This window comes from Pleurodeles waltl, chromosome 2_2, assembly GCF_031143425.1.
Source record: "Pleurodeles waltl isolate 20211129_DDA chromosome 2_2, aPleWal1.hap1.20221129, whole genome shotgun sequence".
Taxonomy (NCBI): Eukaryota; Metazoa; Chordata; class Amphibia; order Caudata; family Salamandridae; genus Pleurodeles; species Pleurodeles waltl.
The window spans coordinates 1,173,157,688-1,173,185,685 of NC_090439.1; the positions used below are offsets into that span (position 1 = coordinate 1,173,157,688).

The 27,998-nt window shown below is 45.8% G+C and overlaps 1 protein-coding gene across 1 annotated transcript in view; it reads left to right on the top strand.

Annotated features, from left to right (window-relative positions):
• Positions 1-27,998, top strand: part of LOC138283043 (killer cell lectin-like receptor subfamily G member 2) — a 92,944-nt gene that overhangs the window by 36,253 nt on the left and 28,693 nt on the right. The window contains exons 2-4 of the mRNA XM_069221177.1: positions 5,175-5,261; positions 17,360-17,550; positions 18,810-18,913. Coding sequence (XP_069077278.1) covers positions 5,175-5,261; positions 17,360-17,550; positions 18,810-18,913 — 382 coding nt within the window. The remainder of the gene's footprint in view (positions 1-5,174; positions 5,262-17,359; positions 17,551-18,809; positions 18,914-27,998) is intronic.

Consider the following 27,998-nt stretch of genomic DNA (forward strand, 5'->3'; position numbering starts at 1 on the left):
TCAGCACCAATGCCGTAAAGCTTGACAACACACAATTAGCAACAGCTAGGCGTACTCACTCCTCGGACACCACAACTGCTTTTAGAAATGGCAGAACACCTCCAATCCTCCAAACTGGACCTTAGACTTTAAAGGTATAGGCTGGGCTGGGGCATATTCTATGTCTTTGTGAGGCATTTGCTAGCTTCCTACACTTCAGTGATGGACCATTCTTGCTGCTACTAACTGGTGTGAAAAGTGCAGCTTTTCCACACATGTGCAGCCACAAGTTAACATATGGATTAACATAATATTTATTCAGACTACAGTATGTAATACTGTGCTCCTTCATCAGTTAAATATCGTACATTCTAACTCTTTTATTCATAGCTTTCTTCCATGTTTGCTTTTCTACATCACACCTTGCTTCCATCCAACTCTTAACTCTCTTTTTGGCCTTATTCTTGTATTTTCCCTTCTCTTACACCTCTGCTGCCCACTCCCATTCATTCAAGTCTTTATACTGGGCTGATCTAGGTGGGGGCTTCATTTCATATAGCGCCAGTCTCAAACTTGCAAATGTTCTCAGGTTGGATGCATTATAGAGATGCAACTGCAGGGATTCTCCGTTTGCATTGATCCTATTCTATTCTTTAAGCCAAGTACACACATATAAACTAACACTGGTTGTCATGTAATGAGCAGGTGTACCCGTGAGAGGAGAGTCCTCACCTTCACAGACAGGTACTCTCTTTCTCATTTCTCGAAAAATGTCATCTGTACTCTGGAAGTCGCAGAGCACAACAAACCACAGAGCAAAACGCAACAACACTAGGGGGCTTATTTACAAGCCGCCTAAGCTGCCGGTGCGTCACCTTTTGTGAAGTACCAATGGGCTTCTGGTCCATATTTATAAGGCCACGCAAAGCCACTTTGTGTAGCCTTGCATGGCCTCGTAGATATGGAGTAAGGCAATGTAGTGCAAGTCGCTGCGATCCCTTACCTTGCATCAGAGAAGCGTTTCCATGGTTGCTGCGTGTGTGTTCCCACGCAACATCCATGGATTTTAATGCATTCCCAGAATTAGAATGTTTTGTAAACCTGGGAGTGCGTCAAAAGTCTATGCCACACCAGGGGTGGCGTTACAGTGATGCAACCGGGATAAATATATTCATTTCTCTCTGTTTTTAACTCTTTTTATGCATGCAGCATTTTGCAGAACACATAGAAAGACAAAAACGCCTCTTGTGATTGTTTTTGTGCAGGAAGGTGTCCCTTCCTGCACAAAAACAATCATCCCCACAATGAAGGCATCTTTGCACCATAGTGCAAGGGTGCCTGCATTGGCGTACGTAGCAATTTGTGCGTCAGCGCAGGGGAAAATGACAGGAATGTGCCGTATCTTGTAGCTACCATGCATTCCTGCCCTTTTGTTTTGATGCAGGGCAGTGCAGCAAGGAGGCTCGTGGAACTGCCCTCTGTCAAAATGTAAATGAAACCCTTACTCTCAATCTCAGTCGTCACCACTAAACTCTCCACATTCAGCATGGAACTCTCGGACATAACGACCGATTTCCACATGACATATACACCGACCAATCAATGCTGGTGCGGCAGCTTATGATGCAACTCGCAGCACATAAACTTTCACCACTTCATGATTAACTTCACATGAACACTTTTAAAACAAACAAAAATCTTGTCTATTCCACTAAAAGAAAATGTAAAGTCACAATCATTCTAGGGTAATCAGGGAATAACACCCTCCTGGTGCTGTCAAACTCACAAAGTGAAAACTCGACGAGTGGGAAATCACCTAACTACTGCGGTTGATTCCTCTGTGCAGAAGGACCAACCAAATACCAATCTCAATTAATACACCTTGTCCATACAAGTTAATAAATCCCTATCTCATGTGCTGCCCCATGCGCACCCGTGTATGCTTCACGGTCCCACACTACAAACCTCAACAGACAAGTTACAACCGAATATACTCAATATTTATCCTGGGATCTTAGACGTCAACAAGACTGATAACAACTTCATCGCTTGCAACAAACACATTTCTTTCCATAAGCACCAGCAAGATACATAAGGCAGCACCACACATCCCGCGATAAACTGGGGCAAACTCCACTCTGCGGTGTGTCCACTGGTCCTTTCTCCCAAACTAATGCTAGAATCTTAAGCTCAGCAATATTCACATGAAAGTGAAGAAGAGTGAGCCCCACACTGATGAAGAAGGAGAGTGACTTTGCAAACCATGAAGTTTTATTTACACATTGGTAAAGCTATAATTTCACATGAAGTGAGTTAGGCATAAATCAGTGGTCACCGGACGACAGCACGTATGAATATAATCCAGGGTATTTAATTCTGCAAATGCAAGTACCACCTTATCAAAGACAGCATGTTCAAAAGGAGATACAATTCTGTTCCCATGAGGGATAACTCCCTAATGCTCAGCTAAGGTCATGGACAGAACATTTGGAAGCATCTGGTGTCAGCAAATATAGAACTGAAAGTAGAACCAGGTGAAGGTTCCAAGCATAGATTTGACAAGTTTAAAACCAAACAAAAACCAGTGCTCCTGCTGTGTTTGGTTTCGGTTTCCTTCTCACAGGTCATACAAAGCCAGATTCTTCTTTCTTTGCAGACATCATGATATATCATAAAGGAGTCTCTGCCTCCTCTGCCTTCCATCCCCTGAAGGTCCTGAGAATCTTCCTCCAACCAACAAGCATGACCTTCACACAGCAGACATGACCTTCACACAACAAACATGACCTCACACAGCAGACATGACCTCACACAACAACATGACCTTCACACAGCAAACATGACCTTCACACGGCAAACATGACCTCACACAACAAACATGACCTTCACACAGCAAACGTGACCTTCACACAGCAAGCATGACCTTCAGACTACAAGCATGACCTTCACACAGCAGACATGACCTTCACACAACAAGCATGACCTTCACACAGCAAGCATGACCTTCACACAGCAAACATGACCTTCACACAACAAACATGACCTTCGCACAGCAAACATGACCTCCACACAGCAGCTAACAGAAAATAATTGTTAATGAGAACTCTGTGACTCTGGTGCCTGAAACAAAAAGAAGGTTGTGCACGCCAGACAAAAATACAATGTTGTCTTTAAAATGGGGTCAGGCCCCTGGGCCCACTTATGTCTGTCACCAGCAGTGCTTGTTGGCTGCCAGCATTGTCTGTGCCAGTGCTTGTAGGGCAGCAGAGTAGGTTTTGTCTCAGCTACAACAGAGCCTCTACACGTGTGTTTCCCTCCTAAGCAATGCTTCAGCAGGAGTGGATTCTCCATAGCGCCTTCCACTGTATATTGGATCCGTGTCTGTGACACATCAATAGCACTAAAACTTGTAAATGATGACATACAGGAAGGAGTAAGGGTGACCCTAAGACCTCCGAGACAACCGGATTTATGTATGAGTCTGGGCCTTCCCAGTGAACTGAACCCTTGAGCCATCACCGGCGGACTTTATGATTAAAACTATAGGGGCATATTTGAGTGTGCAGCGCCACTTTTATTGTGCCCCTTTGCCTCGCGTATCACCACCATGTGTTTGCCGTATTTAAAATACGGCACAACATGGCAGTGGTTTGGGACTAGCATCAGAATTTTTCAAGTTAGTCCAGCGCGTTGCAGGATTAGCTTCAAAACTTCTGACGCTAACCCGGCAAAGCACACAGAGACCCATTGTAATCAATGGAAGCCTCCTTTTAATGCCTGCTCTGAGCAGGCGTTAAAAGTGACGGGAAAAATGGCACAAGGAAATCATTCGTTTGGCCCCTCTAATGGGGGAACACACCCTTTGCCTTGCAGTCATAATGTAGTGCAAAGAGTTACAAATTGGCACAATGCATGCATTGAGGCCCTTTGCAAATATGGCGTGGCGTTTTTGGCCTTCCAACGCCACATTAGTGTAAACAAATTACGCTAATGAGGCATTGAAGTGGCGCTAGGAGCTCTTAAATATGCCCCATAATGACTACACATACTGGACAACAAGCTTCATCCAATCTCTGACCAATCACCTGCAACTTCCTTTTTATCATGGGTGAACCTAAAAGTCCCCTAAAACCTCTTTGTACGATTGGCTTAAAACTGTTTAACCGAGAATAAAGTGTGGGACAAAAACAAGTAATAAAAATGATGTACATATTCACTTTTATTTGCTAACCAGACTGGGGAGTGGGGAGAGGGATGCGCTGTCATGACTGCTGCATGTGCCCCACCTGCATCTGTAGTCCTGCTGAGGGGTCATCCCATGAGCTGACAGACACACTGCACTGTAAGCCTTGCTTCTTAATTCAGTAAAATATTTCTAAATGACACACATTTTCAAAAAACGAATCCCCTCTTGTTAAGGACCTTGCAGCATAGAATGGATTTACTTTCTTAGGATGCATTAGTGATTCCCACATCAGTAAAGCCCACACCTTTGCTTCAGCTGGTAGACCTTGTGTCGCGGTCCTTCTCCTTAGCACCAAGAAGCACAAGGAGTTTTAAGTCTACCTGTGATGACAGACACTGAAGGTACCAGGCTGGATCCCTTCCTCGTGCCTCGTGATACAAAGGGCAACTTGGTGCCCAGTATATTAGCACCAAGAGGCCCAGAGAAATATGAGTCCATCTGTAATGTCATATGTGACACTTGGGTTTCCAGGCTGGATTCCTCATAGGCTCTCTGTTTAAAGAGTAGAACCTCTAAATGTACGTCCCCTATCCGGTGTGATAATAAGGGCCCAACTCTTGAGCCCCAAGAGACTCAGGGAGTTCTGAGCATATCTGTGATTTCAGGCTCTAGAATGTAAATACTGGGTTCACAACAGGCTCTTTGAGGGCTAATCTCAGGCCTTGTACCTGCCCAGACTTGTAGAGTTCCAGTTTTTTTTACTTTTGTTCCTGAAGACAACTTGATACTCAGTTATCTCAGTTATCTAGTGCCTAGAAGGCTAGAGTTTTATGACTTCACTTGTGATGCCAGACACTGCAGTTCTATGCCCGAATCTGGATTCCTCACAAGCTGTCTGAGTAGCAGATACCCTGATAATCCCTGCACCTGCCTTCACCGTACAGTACCTTACTCCGTGCCATGTGACCAGAAGCTTCTCTGACTCCTTCTCCTGTCTCCTCTCTTACAGACACTTCATCCTCCCGAGTGCTGCTCGTGCTCTGTGCTCTCTGTGCACTTTTACTCCTGCTGGTGGTGACCTTGGCTGCACTGACTGGTAAGTCTCCTGCTCTGATAAAGTGCATGAGGTCAGAGATTGCTCTTAGAGCAGGTGCCAGGGGTAGAAGGTGATGTCACACAAACACCTAGAACCAGTGCCAGGAGTGTCACACACACCTGGAGCCAGTACCAGAGGTGTCAGGTATTGTCACAGACATCTAGAGCCAGTATCAGAGGTGTCAGGTATTGTCACAGACATCTAGAGCCAGTATCAGAGGTGTCAGGTATTGTCACACACATCTAGAGTCAGTATCAGATGTGTCAGGTATTGTCACACACATCTATAGTCAGTATGAGAGGTGTCAGGTATTGTCACACACATCTAGAGCCAGTATGAGAGGTGTCAGGTATTGTCACACACATCTAGAGCTAGTATCAGATGTGTCAGGTATTGTCACACACATCTATAGTCAGTATCAGAGGTGTCAGGTATTGTCACACACATCTAGAGCCAGTATGAGAGGTGTCAGGTATTGTCACACACATCTAGAGCCAGTATGAGAGGTGTCAGGTATTGTCACACACATCTAGAGCCAGTATGAGAGGTGTCAGGTATTGTCACACACATCTATAGTCAGTATCAGAGGTGTCAGGTATTGTCATACACATCTAGAGCCAGTATGAGAGGTGTCAGGTATTGTCATACACATCTAGAGCCAGTATCAGAGGTGTCAGGTATTGTCACACACATCTATAGTCAGTATCAGAGGTGTCAGGTATTGTCATACACATCTAGAGCCAGTATGAGAGGTGTCAGGTATTGTCACACACATCTAGAGCTAGTATCAGATGTGTCAGGTATTGTCACACACATCTATAGTCAGTATCAGAGGTGTCAGGTATTGTTACACACATCTAGAGCCAGTATCAGCGGTGTCAGGTATTCTCACACACATCTACAGCCAATATCAGAGTTGTCAGGTATTGTCACACATATCTATAGTCAGTATCAGAGGTGTCAGGTATTGTCACACACATCTAGAGCCAGTATGAGAGGTGTCAGGTATTGTCACACACATCTATAGTCAGTATCAGAGGTGTCAGGTATTGTCACACACATCTAGAGCCAGTATGAGAGGTGTCAGGTATTGTCACACACATCTAGAGCCAGTATCAGAGGTGTCAGGTATTGTCACACACATCTATAGTCAGTATCAGAGGTGTCAGGTATTGTCACACACATCTAGAGCCAGTATCAGAGGTGTCAGGTATTGTCATACACATCTAGAGCCAGTATGAGAGGTGTCAGGTATTGTCACACACATCTAGAGCTAGTATCAGATGTGTCAGGTATTGTCACACACATCTATAGTCAGTATCAGAGGTGTCAGGTATTGTTACACACATCTAGAGCCAGTATGAGAGGTGTCAGGTATTGTCATACACATCTAGAGCCAGTATGAGAGGTGTCAGGTATTGTTACACACATCTAGAGCCAGTATGAGAGGTGTCAGGTATTGTCATACACATCTAGAGCCAGTATGAGAGGTGTCAGGTATTGTTACACACATCTAGAGCCAGTATCAGCGGTGTCAGGTATTCTCACACACATCTAGAGCCAGTATCAGAGTTGTTAGGGAAATTACTTTTCATTTTAAGTATTTCCATCCAAATACAAAAAAATGTAAACTATGCTTTCTCACTCCCACACACTGAACACATTGTAGTCCTCCTGGATGTTCCAGGTGCAAGCACTCACTCTGCAACAGGAAACACAACAAAAACAGCAGAACACTCATCTCTCCTCTGCAAGTGCTGTTGGAACAATCAATAGTGAGCGTGTGCTTCTGGGTGGGGTGTAGTCTCCTTTTATAATGGAATACACCCACGTTTCTCAGCACGTGCCTCTGTGTGAGTGTGGCCTCCTTTTATACTGGGATCCACCCAGAATACTCAGCACGTGCCTCTGGGTGGGGTCTCCTTTTATACTGCGGTCCACCCAGGATACTCAGCACGTGCCTCTGGGTGGAGTGTGACCTCCTTTTATACTGGTATCCACTCAGCATACTCAGCACATGCCTCCGGGTGAGGTGTGGTCTCCTTTTATACTGGGATCCTCCCAGGATACTCAACGTGTTCCTCTAGGTGGGATATGGCCTCCTTTTATAGTGGGATCCACCCAGGATACTCAGCATGTGCCTCTGGGTAGGGTGTGGCCTCATTTTATACTGGGATCTACCCAAGATAGCACAACCACATAGAAACCTGATGGGTTCTTTCCTTGAGAGAGTGGGGTCCTTTACTCCTCTGTCTTTATATGGGTATGACAGTGGTGGCTGGTGGCCATTAAAGGTGTTGGGGCGTAATCCTTGGCTTGAATTCCAGTGAACAAGACTGGCGCACTTACTTGGAGGGTTCGGGGTGCACTCACACTTGCTGCAGTCAGTCTTAATCTCTCACTTATTCTCACTATAATTTAGTCATCAGTCAATTTTACTTACTCTGACTCAGTTTCATTGACTCATGCAATCTCACCCATTCTCACTCTGACCCACTCAATCCCACTCATTCTAAGTCATTCTGATTGACTCAATCTCATCCTGAATTACTTAGTGTCACCTAGTTTCACTCACTTTCACTCAGTCTCACACTGGCTCACTCATTCTCATCTAGTATCTCTGAGTCTCCCCATAACGTGCTCACTCTTCCTGATTCACTCAGTCCCACTTACTCTGATTCGCTCAATTTCACTGTGACTCACTCACATGCAATCAGTGCCACTCATTCTCACTCGATCCCACTCAGTCTCACTCATTCTGACTCACACGTCACTCTGACTCACTCAGTCTCACTGATGCTCACTCACCTTCACTCTGTCTCACTCTGACTCACTCATTCCCACTCTGTCTCACTCATGCTCACCCAGTTTGCCTGATTCTCCTCATAACTCACTCATCCTCTGTGATTCGCTCAGTCCTATTCATTCTGATTCAGTCTCACTGTGACTCACTCATACTCAGTCTCCCTCATTCTCACTTAGACCTACTCAGTCTCACTCGTTTTGACTCACAGTCTCACTGTGACTCAGTCTTATTCATTCATAGTCAGCCTCAGTCATTCACACTCAATCTCACTCATTTACACTGAATTGCTCAGTTATACTCGTTATGACTCACTCTGACTCACTCATACTCACTCAGACTTACTCATTCACACTCAATATGACTCAAACTCACTCAGACGTAATCATTCTCACTCAGTCTGACTGAATCAGTCTCCCTCACTCACACTGATTCACTCTGTCTCACTAAGACTCACCCAGACTTTACTCACTCACTTTCACACACAGTAATTTTCAGTTACACTCCCGTTATTCTCCGTTACTTATTCATTCTCACTTGTACTCACTCTTTATATCACTGTTCGACTCCCTCCTTCACTGACACTCTCACTTTTATCAACACATACGCACATAGTCACACAGACATGCTCACATATACACACGCTGTCTCCCGCACAGACTGTCACACATACACAGTATTTAATAGCATTTTTCACTTACCTTGCTGTCTGTGCAGGTCCCACTGGGTTCCTATTGCTTCTTTCAGCTTCAGTCACTTGAAACTGAAACCTCAAACCTGCGCAGTTGCAGATGCATGTTTACGTGTTATTTTTGCGTTTATTTTCTGCTTATCTTCTATTAATTCTGTTATTTCTGTTTGCCTGCCGCTTCCATTGTTTTCCCTGTCATTTTTCATCCGACCCTCTGCCTCCCACCGCCAGGTAGCCACCTCCCACCGCCAGGTAGCCCCCTCCCACCTCCCAGGACTACTTATGGAGGCCAGACTGCATATGAGCAGTGAACAAGTGCAGCAGAAGCGCCAAAGACAGGCTTGTATGCACCAGTGCTTGCCTGGACCACGCCCAGTGCCAGGACCCCTGGTCCAACAGCCACCTGACGATACTCCACCACCAAATTCAAAGCCCTCAACGCAAGACTCCTCAACAACAACTGCTGCTGCACCTCCCCCCACTCCATGACGGGACCTTGCACCTGCCAGCACTGCCTCTTCTCCTGCCACATCAAAGCTCCAGCATGCACGGAAACCACCCCCACGCCGACTTCTACCAACCAAGAGCATCTCCATTGCCTCCTGCTCAACGCACAAACTCTACGCAAACACGCCACCGAAATCTGGGGAAGAATTACTTCCCTCACCGCACCATCGTTTTCCTCACTGAGACCTGGTTCAACCCTGCGTCCGCACCTGACATTACCACTGCTAGGCCAGATGGATACAAGATCACTCCCTAAGATGGCATCAACACGCGCGTAGGTGTAATCACCATGATTCACAAGGAAAGCATCCACTGCATCACCACTACAAATGACGTGGCCCTGATCATGGAACACCTACATTTTCAAGTCCGAATCGACAGCAGAACCCCCTTCAGAGGCACCCTTGCCTACAGACACCCTCAACCTTACCCCAGCTTCTCGACCTCATCCCCGTCTTCATTTCTTCGCTCACTTAAGACTCCAAAAACTACGTCTTCCTCGGCGACCTTAACTTTCACCTTGACAACTCCGACACTAACACTATCAACCTCCTGGAAAACATGATCAACATCGGCCTCATCCAACTGATCATTGACTCCACCCATTCACAGGACACACACTCAACCCGATCTTCTCTGCTAGTGACAGAATCAAATACAACCATGTCACCAAGCTCACCTGGACCGACCACGCCATTGTGCATTTCAGCATGACAGGAGTCCCGGGTGCCACCCCCAAACTACCCAGTACATCACACCATAGCTGGAACAAAATCTCTGAGAGCCAATGGACGGATGCCCTCAACACCTCCAGCCCTCACACTGCAAACAACCTCGAACAGTCAGTCAAGAACTTTTCCGCCTGGATCACAGACTGCATGAACATTGTCGCCCCCTACAAACCCACTTCGTCCAAAACATCCCCAAGCAAGCCAGCTGGTACACATCCAATCTAAAAACCTTGAAGCTTACCTGCAAACAACTTGAAAGGAAATGGCGCACAAGCAGGACATCTGCGGACCATATCACCTTCCAAACCACCCTCAACAAATACCACCAACTCCTGATAAAGATGAAAAGAAGCGCCCTGGTCAACTGCATAGAAGCAAGCTCTAACCAAAGCAAGAAACTTTTCACCATTGTCAGAGAGTTCTCCTGCCCTTCAGCCACCAAAAACACCATAACTCCTTCACAAGAACTCTGCGACTCACAGGCGGACTTCTTCCATAACAAGATCTCCACCATATACAGAAACTTTGAAGCCTAACCCACTGATTTCCCCAGCCATTTCAACTCCAAAAACGAGGAGTACGTCCACCTGCTCACCACCTGGGACCAGCTCACCACAGAGGACACCACAGCCATCATGAAATCTGTCCACTTGAGAGCATCCATGGACCCATGCCCCCACAACGTTTTCAACCACAGGAGCAAGATGACCAGTGACAAGCTCACCACCATCCTCAATGCATTGATCACCTTAGCCACATTACCTAAAGATTTGAAACATGCAAAAGTTAAGTCCCTATGCAAGAAACCATCCACTAACCCCAATGAACTCAAGAACTCCCACCCCATCTCTCTGCTCCCTTTCCTTGCCAAAGTCCTTGAGAAGCTCATCAACTACCAACTCACAGAACACCTCAAGAACCACAATCTTCTGGAAGCCTCCCAATCCGGATTCCACACAAACCACAGCACTAAAACTGCCTTGCTGGCAGCCACCGATGACATAAGAATCCTTCTGGACCAGGGAGAAATAGTGGCCCTGATCATGCTTGACCTCTCAGCAGCCTACAATGCAGTGTCACATCACATCCTGATCAAAAGGCAGCACAACATCAGAATCAGAGGAAACACCATCAAATGGATTGCCTCCTTCCTCACAGGTAGAACCCAGAGAATATGCCTCCCGCCCATCACTTCGGAAACTAAGAAGATTATCTGCGGTGTCCCTCAAGGTTCATCCTCAGCCCCGTCCTGTTCAACATCTAATTGACTCCCTTGGCAAATGTTGTAAGATCACATGGACTAAACATCATACCCTACGCCGACAACACCCAGCTCATCCTCTTACTATCAGAAGACCCCACCAACAGGCTCACAAACGTCCACAAATGCATGACGAACATTGCCAACTGGATGAGAACAACTGCCTACAGCTCAACACAGACAAGATGGAAGTGCTTGTCTTCAGAAACATCTGCCCATGGAATGATGCATAGTGGGTCTCTGAACTAGGACCCTCAACTACTCCGATCAGCCAACCCCACAACCCTGACTTAACCTGGACAATAAGTTGACCATAAAAAAACAGATCAACGCAGTCTCGTCTTCCTGCTTCCTTACCCCCTGCATGCTCCACAAGATCTTTAAGTAGAACCCCATCAACATCAGATGTACAATCACTCAAGCCGTGGTCACCAGCCGACTTGACTACAGCAATGCACTCTATGCAGGCATCACCAGGCAACTCCTCAAGAGACTACAGAAGATACAAATCTCAGCAGCTAGACTCATCCTTGACCTCCCCAGGCAGACCCACTTCACCTCTCGCCTCAAGAAGCTCTACTGGCACCCCATTCAGAAGAGATGCCAGTTCAAGACAATGATCCATGCCTTCAAAGCCCTCCACAATATGGGACCTGCATACATCAAACACAGACTGAATTTCCACTTCCTGTCCAGGCACCTGCACTCTGCCTCCCTCTTCCTTGCCCACACCCCTGCTCTGCCAAAGCAACAGCGAAGGTCGCTCCTTCTCCCACCTCACTGTGAAGTCCTGGAACACTCCCCCACCCCACCTACGGACCTCATCCTCATCCTCCCTGCTGCAATTCAGAAAAGGACTCAAGATCTGATTATTCGAATGAACCCTGCCAGCAGTACCCTGAGTGCCTGGATATCCTCATGGGTGATTAGCCGTGCTTTACAAATCTATCTGGATTGGATAACATTATATTAATCACTAACCTTTGATTCTGAACCAGCTTGTGGCCCGCAGTAAAGTGCTTCAACACCTCGTCAGGGGTAGTAAGTGTAGGAAGCAGGCTTTTTATATGATTTATCAAAATGAGATATATCGTGCAAAGAGTCCTTTACTAATGGACGAGGCCTTGCTCTAGCAATCCCAAGGTGCTCTTATAGGGGGTAGTGTGATTGAGCAGCTTTAGGTCTATCAGAGAGGAGTGTTAGACATCTCCAAATACACATACAGTCAATAAATGAGTCACACAACTCAAGAAGGAGATCCACACCAACTTCCAAAAATAACAACCAACTTTATTTATGTTTAAGTGCGAGAATCAATACGATCAGGTATGTATGTTTTGCAAGAAAAATCTTTACAGTTTTCAAAAGTCAAAACGGTGCAATTTTTGAAAGCTGCAATGTTATACTATAGAGAGAAAAATGGGTATATTCAGGTATAGTAAAGTGATCCCCTTGAATAAGGTAAGTACTGGTGAAGGATCAGGACCACACCGACAGGTCACACCAAGTGGCACATGGGCAGCCGGGTGGAGAGGTGTAGTATGGCGTCGGGTATCCAAAGTTAGCCAATGGGGATCAGTCTGGTTAAACAGAGGCTGCAGGTTTGGACAGGGAGTCCAGTCGAGGAGAACTAACAGGTGGGTTCCAGTCTTGAGATGCTCGGGACAGAGGGATATCTTTGTTCCTCTTCTTCACGGGCCATGGGCAAAGGGTCCAGAGGTGTCCTGAGGTGTTGGGCTTTCTCTACTAGGAGCATTCCCGCTTGAGGGGGCCTGCAGGTTGCCGCGGTGATTCCACAGTGGCCAGGCCCAGGGTGGACTTTGTCTCTGGTGGGCTGCGGGACCACGTTGGCACTGTTAGCCCACTTCAGCTTTGGCTTGGTAGTTCGGGTGAAGTGGTGCTTTCCGGCATTGGGTCTGTGTTGAAGGCAGGCAGACCTCCCAGGCTTTTGGAGGCACAGCAGCTTGCAGGACGAGTGCACTTTGGTGCAAATTGGTGGGAACAGCAGCAATCAGGTAGGGCTGTGGCCAAATCAGGGGCTTCTTTCTCAAGCTTTGTTGTTGCGGCTCTTGAGGGTCCTTCTTCATAGGTCCGCAGGGCTCACCTAAATAGTGAATTTCAGGGACATTTAGGGGAGTATAGGGTAGTATTCACTGGGCTATTTACCCCTGGGTCACTATGCTCCCTATATGACCAGTAGGCATAACCCTTTCCCAGAGTTGCTACTTATGGCAAAACCAATATTCAGGTTTCTAAACGTGGTGTGCACATCAGGCAGCTAACCTTTGGGGTTCAGACTGAACTGAGGGGTGGACACACCTCTCTGAATAGTAAAATTCCTACCTGTCCTGGTGCCAAATAGGCCCTGGGGCAGGGGGGTCGGGATCTCTCCTTTGAATGAAACCAGATCTGCTTACCAAGGGCGGTGGGCTTCTTTGAAGCTCCCTTCCTTGGAATGGGGATTTGCAGGTCATCCTGTTGAGTGGGGTGTGTAAACACCTTGCCCAGAGCAAGCTTTGTTTCTGACCCTTGGGGGCAGGGGCAGAATTGTGTCTGGTGGTGACAGGCTGGCTAAAATTAGTCAGTCTCCACACTAGTAGTCAGTAGGTTTTCAGAGGGCACCTCTAAGGTGCCATCTGTGTGCATGATTTAGTAAATCTATCACTGGCATCAGTGAGGGTTTATTAATACATGATGTTTGATACCAAACATCCCTATTTTCATTGAAAAGCTATCATGTAGCTGGGGAACTCGTAGTGACCAGTGTCCAGCACATGTACTTAAAATGGCTTCCCTGTTTACTCAATATGTCTAAGAATTGACAAATACATAGCAGGAGCATGTCTGCTCTTACAGATATGTCCTCACATGTAATATAGTGCACCCTGCCTTAAGGCTGTAAGGCCTGCTGTAGGGTTGACTTACATATATTGCATGCAGTGTTAGGGAACATGGCACACAGGCTGTGTGCCCGTCGTGTTTTCACTTTTAGCTGAACCAAGACACGCTGCCTGCAATGGCAGTCACCATGTGCTAGTTTCAGGGGACCCTGAGGTCGGTACAATACATGCTGCAGCCCTTGAGGACCCGCTTTGGTACCCATGCCCTAGATACCAGGGAAGCCATTTACTAGGGACTTACGGGGGCAAAGGTATTGCCAGTTGGGGAATAATTGCACAGTTTTAGGGAAAGAAATAGGGGGTTATTACAACTTTGGAGGAGGTGTTAATCCGTCCTAAAAGTGACGGTAAAGTGACGGATATACCACCAGCCGTATTACGAGTCCATTATATCCTATGGAACTCGTAATACGGCTGGTGGTATATCCGTCACTTTATGGTCACTTTTGGGACGGATTAACACCTCCTCCAAAGTTGTAATAACCCCCATAATTTGGCACTGGGGATCTGGTTAGCAGGAACCCAGTTCACTTTCAGTCAAACTTGAATCAGTTACTAGGCAAAGAGTGGGGGTGACAATGACAAATGGGGCACTTTCCTACAGTAAGCGCTGTATAAATGCAATTACATTTGCAATTAGGATGTTTTACTCAAACTAGCATTTGGGAAATCCCAGGCAGCATTATATGAGTTCCTTTATGCAGAGTGTGAAATGATTTACAATGTTTTAGGGCAGGTGTTGATTCCTGGCAATTCCCCAGTAAAGAATTTTTTCATTTATTTAGTGGAGAATATATCAACATTTATTTACGCTTAACAATATGTTAACTTGTAACATGCCTAACCATTACCTATTTGTCTTCACACATTATTTGACACTTAGATTTAGTGAAACACGTGATTTATACTTTTTTCAGTTTGTTGATATATGCACCTTAAAATTGACGTAAGAGGGCCCCCACGCTTGACCCGATTTTAAAGTCAATGTTGTATTTTTCCTTGGAGTGCATAACTTTTTTTGTTTTAACAGCCAAAGTCACCGTGCATCAGTTACTTCAGGGCCATTAATTTCATGACAGATATGTAGATTCTCAGTCACTGAGAGGGATAGAAAACTTGACTCAAAATTGGGCCTCTCACCAATGTTCCATCCTCTTGATGCCCTCCCCATGACCCCCAGCCGTCCCCTCACCTACTGGTAATGATTATTGAAATATTAATACATTCTTTTGTTTGGGGAAGTGGCAGATGGGACTCCTCTGCTAGGGAGGAGGAGCTTCGCCCCTCCACTAGCAGCTGAAAACCTTTTACTATGAAATGCTAAAAACTATGTTTGAAAGGGACCGGGCTGCGGGCTGTTAGGAGCCCTGAGTGGCAGTGCCTGCACAGCACTCCTCCTCATTGACCATCTATGTTTGTCCGTCGTCTCGGGCCGGCCAAACACACATTCACACTGTGTTCTCCCCAGCCCGGCACTGTGTTGCCGGGCTAGAGAGAGCAGACACAGGCTCCAAGTCTGCCTGGGAGTGTCCTGGCTGGGTGCTCCCGGCCAATCCTATTGCTGCTCTGAGCAGCGTCAGGATTGGCACCAGGGCGGGCTGGGAGCCTGTGCCTCCAGTCTGCAGCAGAGGAGCAGTGTGATGGTGGCGACAACGATGCAGGTAAGTATTTTTTTATTTTTTATTAATTACCCCCCCAACCCGCTTGCCACCCCTACTAAGCACCGCAAGCTGCTCCTGGCAAGTCAAATGTGTTGAAATTCCACAAACTTCTCTTCCAGCTGCTATGGAAGAAAACAAGGTCCATGAACTGCAGACAGCATTACGTGGTTATCCCAGTCACAACAAGGGCACCTGGGAATCACATCAGCTGCCCAGATTCTTTCTCAGGTTTGTACCCACTTATAGAGTGCTAATCTGAGAAATACCTAAAATCCGCTTGTTCCTCAGGATTTCTTTCAGATCATTTTAGGATGTTTTTGTTGCTGGGTTTAACTTCATATGCAAATTAAACTGCAGATTTCCCATTTCACAAGATCCTTTCACCCATCGCTCCCCAGTAGATATGTAAAAGATACTTGCTGTCCTGCAGTGCCATCCTCACCAGACTTCATCAGGATTCTTCCCTCCTTTCCTGGAAATCGTTTGTTCTCTCTCCCTCAGACATTTCTTGGCAAGATGCTCCTCCTGCCTTTTCCGATAGATTAAAATATATCTTTTATCCTGCCATACCAACCTCGCTGCCACTTTTCTTCCAGCCTCTGCCCAAACGCGCAGTGCTGGGCATTAGCTCTGCCACAAAACAGTCTCACTCCTGGTAGAGATCAGATCAGCTTGAGAAAGCTGGCGGTAACACCATCACCTGACCCACCATGCTCTGCCTCCTCTGCTCCCCTTCTTCACTTCCGGTGGGTCTATGCAGGCCCAGAGGATGCAGGACAACCAGGGATGTACAGGATTGGTCAAACAATCACAGCTTCCCATTGGTTTGTGCCTGCCTCTTGCAAGTTGTGGGTCACCATCTGCCTTTTCACCAACCACTTCCCTGGATGTCTCCAGGCCTGGGGTGGGGAGAAGACAGGGAATGTGGGTCCTGTACTACTCACCAGCACCGTGGCATCACAGTAGTGAATAACTGTGAATTAGAAGGATAATGTTCACCTTCATGTTCTGAGGGACATTATAGAAGCCTCAAGCTTCACTCTCATGACACACTAAGCCCACTAGTGAAAAACATCCCCGTTATTCATAGTTACCCATCTCTAAATTTAAAGTTTTCCTTGTCCATGATTCTGTTTGATGGGTTTTTCGATTAGCCTAAAATAGAGAAGTTCTGCCCATATATTTCAATAAAATAACTTCATACATTGGGCAAAGCTCTGTTGGGCTCTTTCTACATAGGTTCATATTTACAAACATACAAGGTGAGTGAGGTACTTGAACTACTAAAGGGTCACAGAAAATGAATGTAATGTATTTATGCCACATGCCAGGCAGTTCTGAGAGTAAGGCCAGGTCTGGCCTCCTCTCAAAACACATGTGCTTGACTCCATGACCACAAGTTAGAGTCAACCTTTCATCCTTCTGAGCTTGAAAAAATTAGTACTAATGTGTTAGGTGACAATAAACACCTGGTTGTCACCACCAAGATGACTCAGAATCGTGTGTTGTGTTAATAATGACTATTTCACGTTTTCCCCTTTTAGGACACTGTTTCTCACAGGACGCTCCAGTGCCTTCTCGCTCAGAGCCCTGTCCCATGGATTGGCTCTACAGTGGAAACAAGTGTTATTACTTCTCGATGATGTATAAGAAGGACGGGGCCTGGAGCAACAGCCAGAGCTTATGTTCCTCGTACAACGGGTCCCTCGCTTTCTTTGACACCCAGGAGGAACTGGTAAGGGCATGAAACAAACAAGTAAAACATTTCAAACCAGCAGTCGGAACTGTGCATGAATGCTTTTGGTAGCCTATGCACTGTCATTTTGATGCCTGCCTCCTAACCTCCAGCTCCCCACCCTCCAACTCTCCTGTCAATAGGGGTCACAGCCAATCGTAGGAATGCAAATGCAGGCAAGCTGGTACACGGAAGAACACAGAATGACCAAACTACACTGAAAACAATTAGAATGGAGGAGGAGGAAAACAGGGGTGGATTTGAAAGAAAGTCATGCATAGGTTTGAGTTAACTCAGGATGAGGAGCTGACCTCTCAACTGAGATTCTGTCGGCCAGGAGAGTTCCGGGAGTTCACCACAGACCAAATCATCTCCAGCATGTTTTGTTGTTGTTACTTTTAGGAATCCCTGGCTGGTGGGAGACTTACTTTCAGTCTTGAGATATTTAATAGACTCTCTTGGTTGAATTAGAGTGCTTCCTCTGGGACATCTTTATAAACCTTAACATCGGTTGCACAGAGTAGCAGTTGTTGAGCGGCAGGGTAACTCCAACCTGGTAGCCCCACACACAACCTCCTCTGTTTCCACTGAGCAGTCATTTGTCTGCTCTCAGAAACCTGCAAGAAACTGATTAATGCCCATAGTCGTCCCCACAGAATCGTTCCATGTCCACCTCCATCGTCATGACCCCTCCTTAAGCCCCAGCTCAGTTAGTGAAATCAGGTCCAAGTGTAAGTTCTCCATCTATTACACTTTGTTCTGAACATGTTTTTAAATTTAAAATAATGATCCTGAAAGATTGCTGGGATCAGCTAGAAGCCCCTCAATAATAACTGGCTGGGTTTCATCAAAGATCACGATCTGATTTGCCGGTCAGAGACGTGGGCCCTAAAAGACTTTTACATTAATGGGGTTCTCTCTTTTTGTAACCGGGCTGTGCCAGCTGTCCCAGGGACGGCGATGGAGGTCTGGCCATTTTAATTTCTATGAAGTTCCCCAGTAGTAATGTCAAATCTGTTGGCTCCTCTCCCTGGTAACAATTACCACTGCTTTCAGGGCTGCGCACACTAGACCTGCTGATTGTAACTTTCTATCACAGTATATTTGATCACCATGGCACTAACATTGATCATTGTGATTGCAAAAGACTGTGTAAGCGAGAAGGCGTTTGCTACAAACACTGATTCATTTATTGTATCTGAAATTGTTTGATAACTGTAGAAAATACACAGCTGAATTGTTGTTCTTTTCTGATGCAGAATTTCTTGACGGCCGTTTCTTGTGATCATCACATGTGGGTCGGTCTGAGGAAGAGAGAGGATGGAATCCACTGGGTGAATGGGACCACCTGCAGCAGCAGCCTGTGAGATTTATTAATGAGAGTAAAACTATTGTGTTTTTGCATCCAGACTGGCTAGAAGTTATGATGTAAATATATGTGAGTATGTAATGAATCTCAAAATCCACGCTATTCCCCATATACTGATAATAGGTGTTATCTATGGTAATCAGCACCACAGGACAGGCTCCAGAGCCCCCTGTGGAAGCTGCAGCCAGCCACCGTGGACCAGGCACCGTGGACATGATTCACAAGTGACCCGACACAAGGTAAAATGTGAGTTATTTATATTATAGACATGAGACAGAATCTCATGATTCACAGAGGGAGACGGCAGGGGCGCCAAAGTTTTTGTGTGCTGATGTGTGACATTTGCATCTTATGTGTGACACGTTGTGTGACACTTTATTAAGAGCTGAGCAAAGCAACTGGGTCTGTGCTTTATCATTAATGACAACAAATGACTCTACTTTAAAAAAAGTCTTGATCATTCTACCGAGGCTGATACTTAGGTTCAAATCAGATTCTTCTGTCTGCCTGGAATCATGTACTGTCTCTTCACAGAGGCTGTCTCCTCCATCATTAAGGCCTCCTCTGTCCACCATACCCCTCGGGAATGCTATTACCTATCCACAATGTTCTCTCCTCCATTAATAACGCGCTCTCTTCTATCACGCTCTTTCCTCTGTCATTTCAGACATGGCTCAGCACTGGCAGAAGGTGTCAGGCATGGTTAGAGATGACCATGAAGTCAGCTGCAGTGCTTGGACTGTCCAGATGTTGGGTGGCAGGGAGGGAGGAGGGCTGGCATGTCCAGGCAGGAGAGGGGCATTCTGCATTAACGTCTGCCTCAGAGATGAAGTCTGCAGCAGCAACGAGGCACAGACAACAAACTCTGGAAGTGGGAGACATAGAGGTCTGTCTGATAGAACTGAGTGCGTGGAGTGTGAGAGGCTCTGAGGCTGAGGCCCATTCCTGGAGCAGCCCTGGCAGTGACCAGGCAAAGCACAGAACTGGAGCAGCGGTGCTTCTACATCACAAGTGCACAGGAGGCCCCCCAAGGGTGCAGAGTCCAACAGGCCAGGGACCAGGGAGGAGGCAGATAAGATGCAGTGATGCAGCCATCTGAGCCCGCTGATTGGCTGCGTGTAGCATGGGGCTGGTCGAACCGTTCACTGAACAAAGGAGGTAGGCAGGACTCAATCTGACCTTGCAGTTATGTGGAAAATGTTACATCTGTTATTCTGTGCCTCCATGCATGTTACTCGGCTGAGCTGCATCAGCAGTGCCACCTCCACACCCATGTGGGTACACGCACTGGGGTCTGCTTACAGCTGCAACCCACATAGGTACAGGCACCATGGTCTGCTTACAGCTGCAACCCATGTGGGTCCAGGCACTGGGGTCTGCTTACAGCTGCAACCCACGTGGCTACAGGCACCAGGGTATGCTTACAGCTGCAACCCATGTGGGTACAGGCACCGGGGTCTGCTTACAGCTGCAACCCACGTGGGTACAGGCACCTGCAACCCATGTAGGTACAGGATGTAGACATCTCATATGAATCCTACAATCTATAGGGTATTTGGCTGCACAGGATGTAGATATCTCTTATGAAACCTACAATCTATCAGGCAATCACTGCACAGGATGAAGACATCTCATATGAAAACTACAATCTATGCGGGCAAGTGTTGCACACAATATAGACGTCTCATATCAAACTTACAATCTATCAGGCAGGGGCTCCACAGGATGTAGACACCTTATATGAAACCTGCGATCTATGGGGCAAAGCTGCACAGGATGTACATGTCTCATATGAAACCTACAATCTATGGGGCTGAGGGGAGCACAGGATGTAGACGTCTCATATGAAACCTACAATCCAAGGGGGCAAGGGCTGCATATGATGTAGATGCCTCATTTGAAACCCACAATCTATGGTGGCAAGGGAAGCATAGGATGCAAACATTTCATATGAAACCTATAATCTATGGGGGCAAGTGCTGCACAGAATTGTGATGTCTCATATGAAACCTCTAATCTATGGAGGATAGAGCAGCACAGGATGTAGATGTCTCATATGAAACCCACAATCCATGGAAGTAGGGCCTGCACAGAATATAGATGTCTTATATGAAACCTACAATCTATGGTAGCAAGGTGTTTATTTTTATTGTATTTGTTTTATTTTTTTATCTCATTGTACTTTCGCCTAGGATAGCATCACGTTCTTAGTAGGACATTTATCTCACTTTGTGCTTTCTTCAAGGCTACAGTCAGATAGGGTTGCCGTCAAACGTTGTATGCTGCGGTTTCCAACATTCACAGAAAACACACACTCATATGCGGGGACCATTTCTTAGAATGTCAATAGTTTTATTATAAAAACACCCCTTTGTCCTAGAAATGTTAGAGGGTGATTCCAGCCAGATGACCACAACTGTATGCTGATTGCTTTGCTGCAGCTACTTGCTTAGAGGCCGGACCCCTGATCCACATGGCGACGGTGTCTCTCTAGACTACAGGCTTCTTCATCCAGGTATGAGGGATGATGTACCCCCAGGAGGGGAAACCCAAAGGGCAGATTAGGCTTATTACGCTGTGCTCAAACATAGTATATGTAGGAGAAATATATATATATATATTTAACATCGGTATGGTAGGACTGTTCTTGTGTTTTACTCTGTTAGTCACCTGCTTGCTTTTATTGTGTGTTACTATCCTAGTCATTGCAATACATGCTTTTTTTAATCTAAGATGCCATTACTTCAATAAATCCTTATTGAACTATATTCTGCCTCTGTTGCCTATATTAGACTTTCGGTAACTGAGAGAAAGCGATGGGATCTGATTGACCACGATTCCCCTGAGGAGTCCTCCTTGTCATGCGACCAGTTGCCAAAATCATCTCGGCCGTAGATGAGGAGCTGCTGGTTAGCCAAGCTTCATGTGGTGTGGAATCATACTTAGGGGCATATTTATACCCCATTTGCGCCATATTTGCGTCACTTTTTTGACACAAGTTCGGCGCAAAACTAACTCCATATTTACATTTTAACGTTAGACCCATCTATCATCAAAATATTGGGGTTTGCACCATTTTTTAGATGCATGAACCTACCTTGCGTCAATAAGATGCAAGGTAGGCGCTCCTATCTAAAAAATGATGCTAACCCGTTAGCCCCATATTTATCCCCGTGCTAAATTGATGCAGGGCTGGATGGAGGGGCTAAATAATGGTGCAAAGCTTGCTTTGCACCATTATTTAATGCCTGGATCAGACCAGGCTTTAAGAGACCTGTGGACCCATTTCCATGGTTAAACACCATGGAATGGGTCCACAGGTGCCCTCCTCAAGCCCCAGTTACAACCCACCCACACACACCATATGGACACCGGAGGATGGGAGACCCCATCCCAGGTAAGTAGGGTAAGTATAGGTAAGTCATTTTTTTGTTAATTAAAGTGCCATCGGGGGACCAACTTAGGGGCCCCCTGCATGGCACAGGATGCAATGGCCATGCCCAGGGAACACTGGTCCCCTGTGCTGGACATTGAGGTGGTGGGCATGACTTCTGACTTTTCTAAGACAGGAGTCATGTGGTATGGATGATTTTGCATCAGAAAATGATGCTAGGCTGGTTAGAGTCATCTTTTTTTACTCTAACCAACCAAACAACTTTATTTGGTGCAAAACTCCCTTCTCCCATACCGCCAGCTCCACCCGGCTAATGTCATTTTTTTTTTTTACGCTAGCCCACCCTTTGCACCGGCTTGCACTATTCCATAAATATGGTGCCTTGCTGGTGCTCAGGAATGGCGCAAGCTGGTGATAAACTTTTTGGTACTAAACTGGGTTAGTGCAGTTTTGCACCAAAAAGTATAAATATGCCTCTTAGTACCCACCATCCATGTGATCCTGTCTCCCAAATCCAGTAGCCTCATTAGCACTAATATTCAAATACCCCTGAGTATCTCTGTCTCATTTAAAGCTAAAACAGCTCGATACTGTACACTGAGACGTCCGTGGTATTCAGGATTTCCACATCCGCTAAATTGGTAGTATCTATCTTGAGCACTAGGTTGTTCAAGCTTGAACCTTAAAAGGACCAATCCCCACTTGGTGTCCTTATCTTTGAACATACATCTACCATTAAAATGTCAAACCCACAACGGGTAGCAATTGCAGTATATATACGACCTCCCCTTACTGCACATTTACTGGCTAATGGCCTAACGGCCTAGGGGGATCCAGTCACTTTTGTTGTTGAGGCTCATCCAGCCTATAGAACAGAAATGTTTTGCTCTTCGGTCACTGTGAGAAAACAGGGCTGATTGCAGATGTCCCCTAACTTTTTGCCCCCATTTTTTATTTTTTGCTGGTGTTTTTTGACTCTGGTGGTGCCCTGGGTACTGCTAACCAGTCCCAGGGCCTGTGCTCTGTATAAAATGAGTATGCAAATTAGGTTAATTATAATTGGCTAAGTCAACATACCTATAAGTTCCTAGTATATGGTAGGGCACGTAGGTTTAGGTCCCCAGTATAGGTGGTGCACCCATAGGTGCACTGCTGAGGTCCCCAGTATCGTTTTAAAGGCAGGCCTGCTTTGCTTGCTGCTTTTAAAGTTACATACAAAATTGTCTTTGGAATTAAAGAAGTTCCAAAGTCTTAAACTACCTTATTTGTACATATAAGTCATCCCTAAGGTGTTCCCTATGTGCCCCTTGGGCTGGGTGCTATGTAACTATAAGCGGGGACCTTATAAACATAGTTTTATAAGCCCTGGTGAGGCAAAACAGCTAAATTCATTTTTCCCTCATTGTTGTGAAAGGCCTCCCTAGGCTAGAATAGGGAGACTTTATTTTAATGTATAAAGTCCTGTTAAGTGTCAGATGACTTAAGCTTGGTATCAAATTAATTGTTATAATAAATCCTGCAACTTACAATTGTTGGATTTAATATAACTTGTGCAGGTAAAGAGCTTTAAACTCTACCTAAAAAGTTGCCAACTTCAGCCCTGTGATGCTCTGTTCTGATTGGTCAGCCTCTGGCAGCCCCGCCAGGTTGCCTTGATGAGGTGTGAAGTAGCCTGGGCTGATCCCGAAGGAATGTCCTTGGGGTAGGGGAACGTCCCTCAGCAGATGGACAGACAGGAACGGGGGAGAGCTGCCAAACTGTTCTTCAAAGGTAGGGAAGGACATTTGGAATAGCCCAGCAGTTTCCTCACATCCTGTAAAGCCAGACAATTAGGTGCCCCCAGATTAGATTAGGAGAGGGCAGGAGAAGGGTGTGTTTAAGAGTTTTAGCCACACCAGCGGGTGGGCTCAGCTAGATGTAACCTCCAAAAATCAGTTTCAGCCATGATGGATTTTTGAGGAATGTTAGTTCCTGGGATACATTTTTGCCACACTTCCCAGGAAGTGGTCATCACAGGGGGAAGGACCCTGCACCTTATTGGAGAACCAGGACCCCTCTGTTTTTCACCCAGGAGCAAGGATAAACCCGGCAGACCTGCACCAACACCTCAGATGCCTACCAGATTCCAATAATGAAGAACTACAGGAGAAGAAGGACTGCCCTGATGGACCTCTGACCTGCACCTGGACACTGCACTTTGGAGGACTGCACCAGCTGCACACTTGGGCTCAACCACAAGAAGGACTTTGCCTGGCTTCAACTGACTCAAGGAGGGGGCTCCCTGTTTGCTATAGGTGAAAAATTGCTATCCAGGGTCCCCTGCACCAACTCCTGAAGAAACTGACCAGCTGACCACTGTCCAGTGGCCAATTTGGAGTTTGTACCAGGTGCATTCTGGGAGTTGTAGTCCACACTCTCAAGGAGCATCTCAGATCTTCTGGAACCTTGGGATAAGCTGTGGACCTCAAAAGGACCTTAAAAGAACATCTGGGAGAAGATCTAGAAGTTTGGAGAACTTTTGGGAAAAAAGCTCCATAACGGGACTGTCCCGGTGTCATTTTAAAAATAAAAATAAAATCTATTTTTATAAATTGCGTTTGGATTTGTATTGTGTTTTGTGTGTTACTCTCCTAAGTTAAGCCTTGTCGCTCATTGCCAAGCTACCAAGGGTTGAGCTGGGTTCAATTTACTGAGACCTAACTGGACCTAAGTGGAGGTTAGTGGCCTATTGCTAAGTTTAGGTGCTTACCTGCCCTAACAAATAACCCATTTTCCAACAGTCACTTTTCCAGCAGTAGATGGGAACACTAATACATTTCACCACTACACACCTGCAAACATATCTGCACAATACAGAGCTTATGAATATTTAGAAATACCTTTATTTTATCAAGACCATAATAACTGGCTTGATGGCGCCCTACCACATGTAACATTACATGTTAGGTTGGGTCTTCTGAGCAACGATGGCCCGACCTGGACTTTATTGGCCACACATACACCCCACCCTTATGCAGCAACTTTAACGGTAGCTGAGGTTCACCCCTATACATAGAGCTCACTGACTATTAGTATAGTTAGTTATGCAAACATTAAATTCTAACCCAGCACTTCCTGTTCCAGTGCAACAACATGCAGTCACGCCAGGCATTAACCCTGCGACTGTACCTCCGATCATGGGTAAGGTACCCACCAAGCAGGAGGAAATTCCGTTTTTAGCTCAAAAAATAAATGCGCTGGAAGCAGTTTTTCCCCATACAGGACCTCAGGATGAACATAGAATTCTCACTATGTGCTTGCCATTCGTGATTGTTCCCAAAGTTGATAACTGCAATACCTGGGACACAGGATTTGCCATGCTCCTTACTACTGCACACGGTACACCAACACTTGCCAATCTTCCGGAGGTGTTAAAAGAAATTCTAATGGATATGGGGCTGCCCCGGCCCTGGATTTGGGGATGCAATTAATGCATAATTTTGCCACAGTATCCTCAATCATATTAAGTAACTTTAAAGGAAAGCAGTTGGACTAGCAGTGTGCATGCGGCTCCGGGATGTTCCTGTACAGGGTCAAGAATGTGAGCTACCAAAGATTTTCGCGGAGAACTATTCTAGTATTGGTCGAGATAGTCTGGGGCCAGATCGATTAAACCACAATTTCAAGGCAGATCTAATAAAGATGCTACCAAGCAAGTGCCTGAAGGTTTAAAAAATGCTGGGATAAAAAACAACAAACACCAAAAAAAGAAAAGGGAGAATCTCCGCACGCGGAGACGCCAAAAAATAGGTATAACCTTAGAAATAGGTACAATATAAAAACGCCTGACATATATCAATATACTGATCTCCGCCAATCTCATTCCTTTCAGGACTCACTGGAAAAATGCAGTGAGAGAGCTGGGTGGTCAGAGCAGCAAACTAACACATGCCACTCAAGAAGAGGGCTTTACTGAAGAACAGGAAGTGGGCACTGGCACCACTCGACAGTACAGCAGAGGTCACAATAGTTCACCAGGATCTTCAAGAGCATCTAGAGGTGAAAGCAACTGATGACTTCTTACAAGTAGCGACTGCAGGCATGAGTGCCTCCACACCCGATAGAGTATACAGAGTAATTATTCAGTTAGAAGGAGACATTGAACATAGGTTAGACACCATCTTTTGGGACCGCATTGTTTGTATTTATGATATTTTGCTAGCTGAAAAGGATTGGACGCCAGAATTAATCCGCAATCTCACTTATGGATGGAATGTGATTGAAAAATCCTTCTCACCCCTTGTTCCCAGAAAACTTGTTGTGGCACAGGCACCTGCATTACATCACACTCACGTAGGATGGGACAAAAATTCCCCCTACCACGTAATACCAATAAAATCCCAACCCCAAGAGCAAAATCAATACCATTATTTCTCGTCACAAAACCTGACCATTCATATAGAATAGTCTTAGACACAGCACAGCACTTATGAACAACATAGTGTGCATAAAATACAAGACGACCCTGGATATATCCAACGGGTTTTTCTGCCAAAACATAGTGCTTGAAATTAGTGAAATTAGTGACATAACAAGTTTTAGCAACCTTGGCTCTCAAAAAAAAAAATTGCCGACTACCACAGGGGTACAAGAACAGCCCAGGACTGTTCTCAGCTCGTGTAACATCTCTTCTATAAGACATTGACCATGAGGCATTGTCATGTGTGGATGACATTTATCTCTCAGACAATGATCTCAAGCAACATTTAAGATGGGGGAGCCCGCATTGTTGTAGGATTTGCTGAAATCTACTATAAATTTAACTTTTAAAAAATCAAAATAGCCTTCTTCAGTGTCCCAGTTCCGGGATACGAAATGTCAGATGAAGGCAGGAGCCTGGCGCCCCAATTCTTAGAAAAATTAGCTCAATTACAACCTCCAAACACAATAAAAAAGCGCCAGTTAGTGTTGGGCTTTGTAAACTTTGGCAGAACATATATTCCAGATGATGCAAAACACATTAAACCATTGTGCGACTTAATATGTCCTGATGTTACTACGCCAACACATACAGACACTTTAACACTCCGACCGCCATGGCAGTAGCAACAAACACTGCAGCAGTAACTGTCAACAGCCAGGCAATGTACCGCCCACTGCATTACAACACGCCCATCCACCAGCTTTTCCGGGGCGGTACCAACGCCATCAAAATCGTGGCAGAAACAGAACACAGAAGGGAAGCGACTCACCTCTTGACACTCAAGGAAGAACCAGGACGCCATGGAGCCCGAACTGCAGGTGTTCCCCATGCTGGTTTATCTTCTCATACACCAGGAGAATGAACGCCGATGAAGACGACCACGGTGAGTACTGCATCTAGCACAGAGGGGTGGAGGGGAGGAAAAAGAGAGTGACACACATGCAACACCCCCTACCCTCACCCCCTACACCATACACACAAACACATGCAAGAACATTACATATACACCACGCTCAGGAACCCTCAGGAATAACGCAAGGACAAAAGGAATGGAGTTAAATGAGTGTAATATTAGACATTTTGAGAAATACGTTCATAAAGAAATAAACAGTATGTACAATATATGCAATATATAGAAAAGGAGGGACAATGCCCACTTCAAAATGTCCATAGGCCACTGCCCCAAAACACATAGGCCAAGGCCACACTTGACTCCTGCCTCA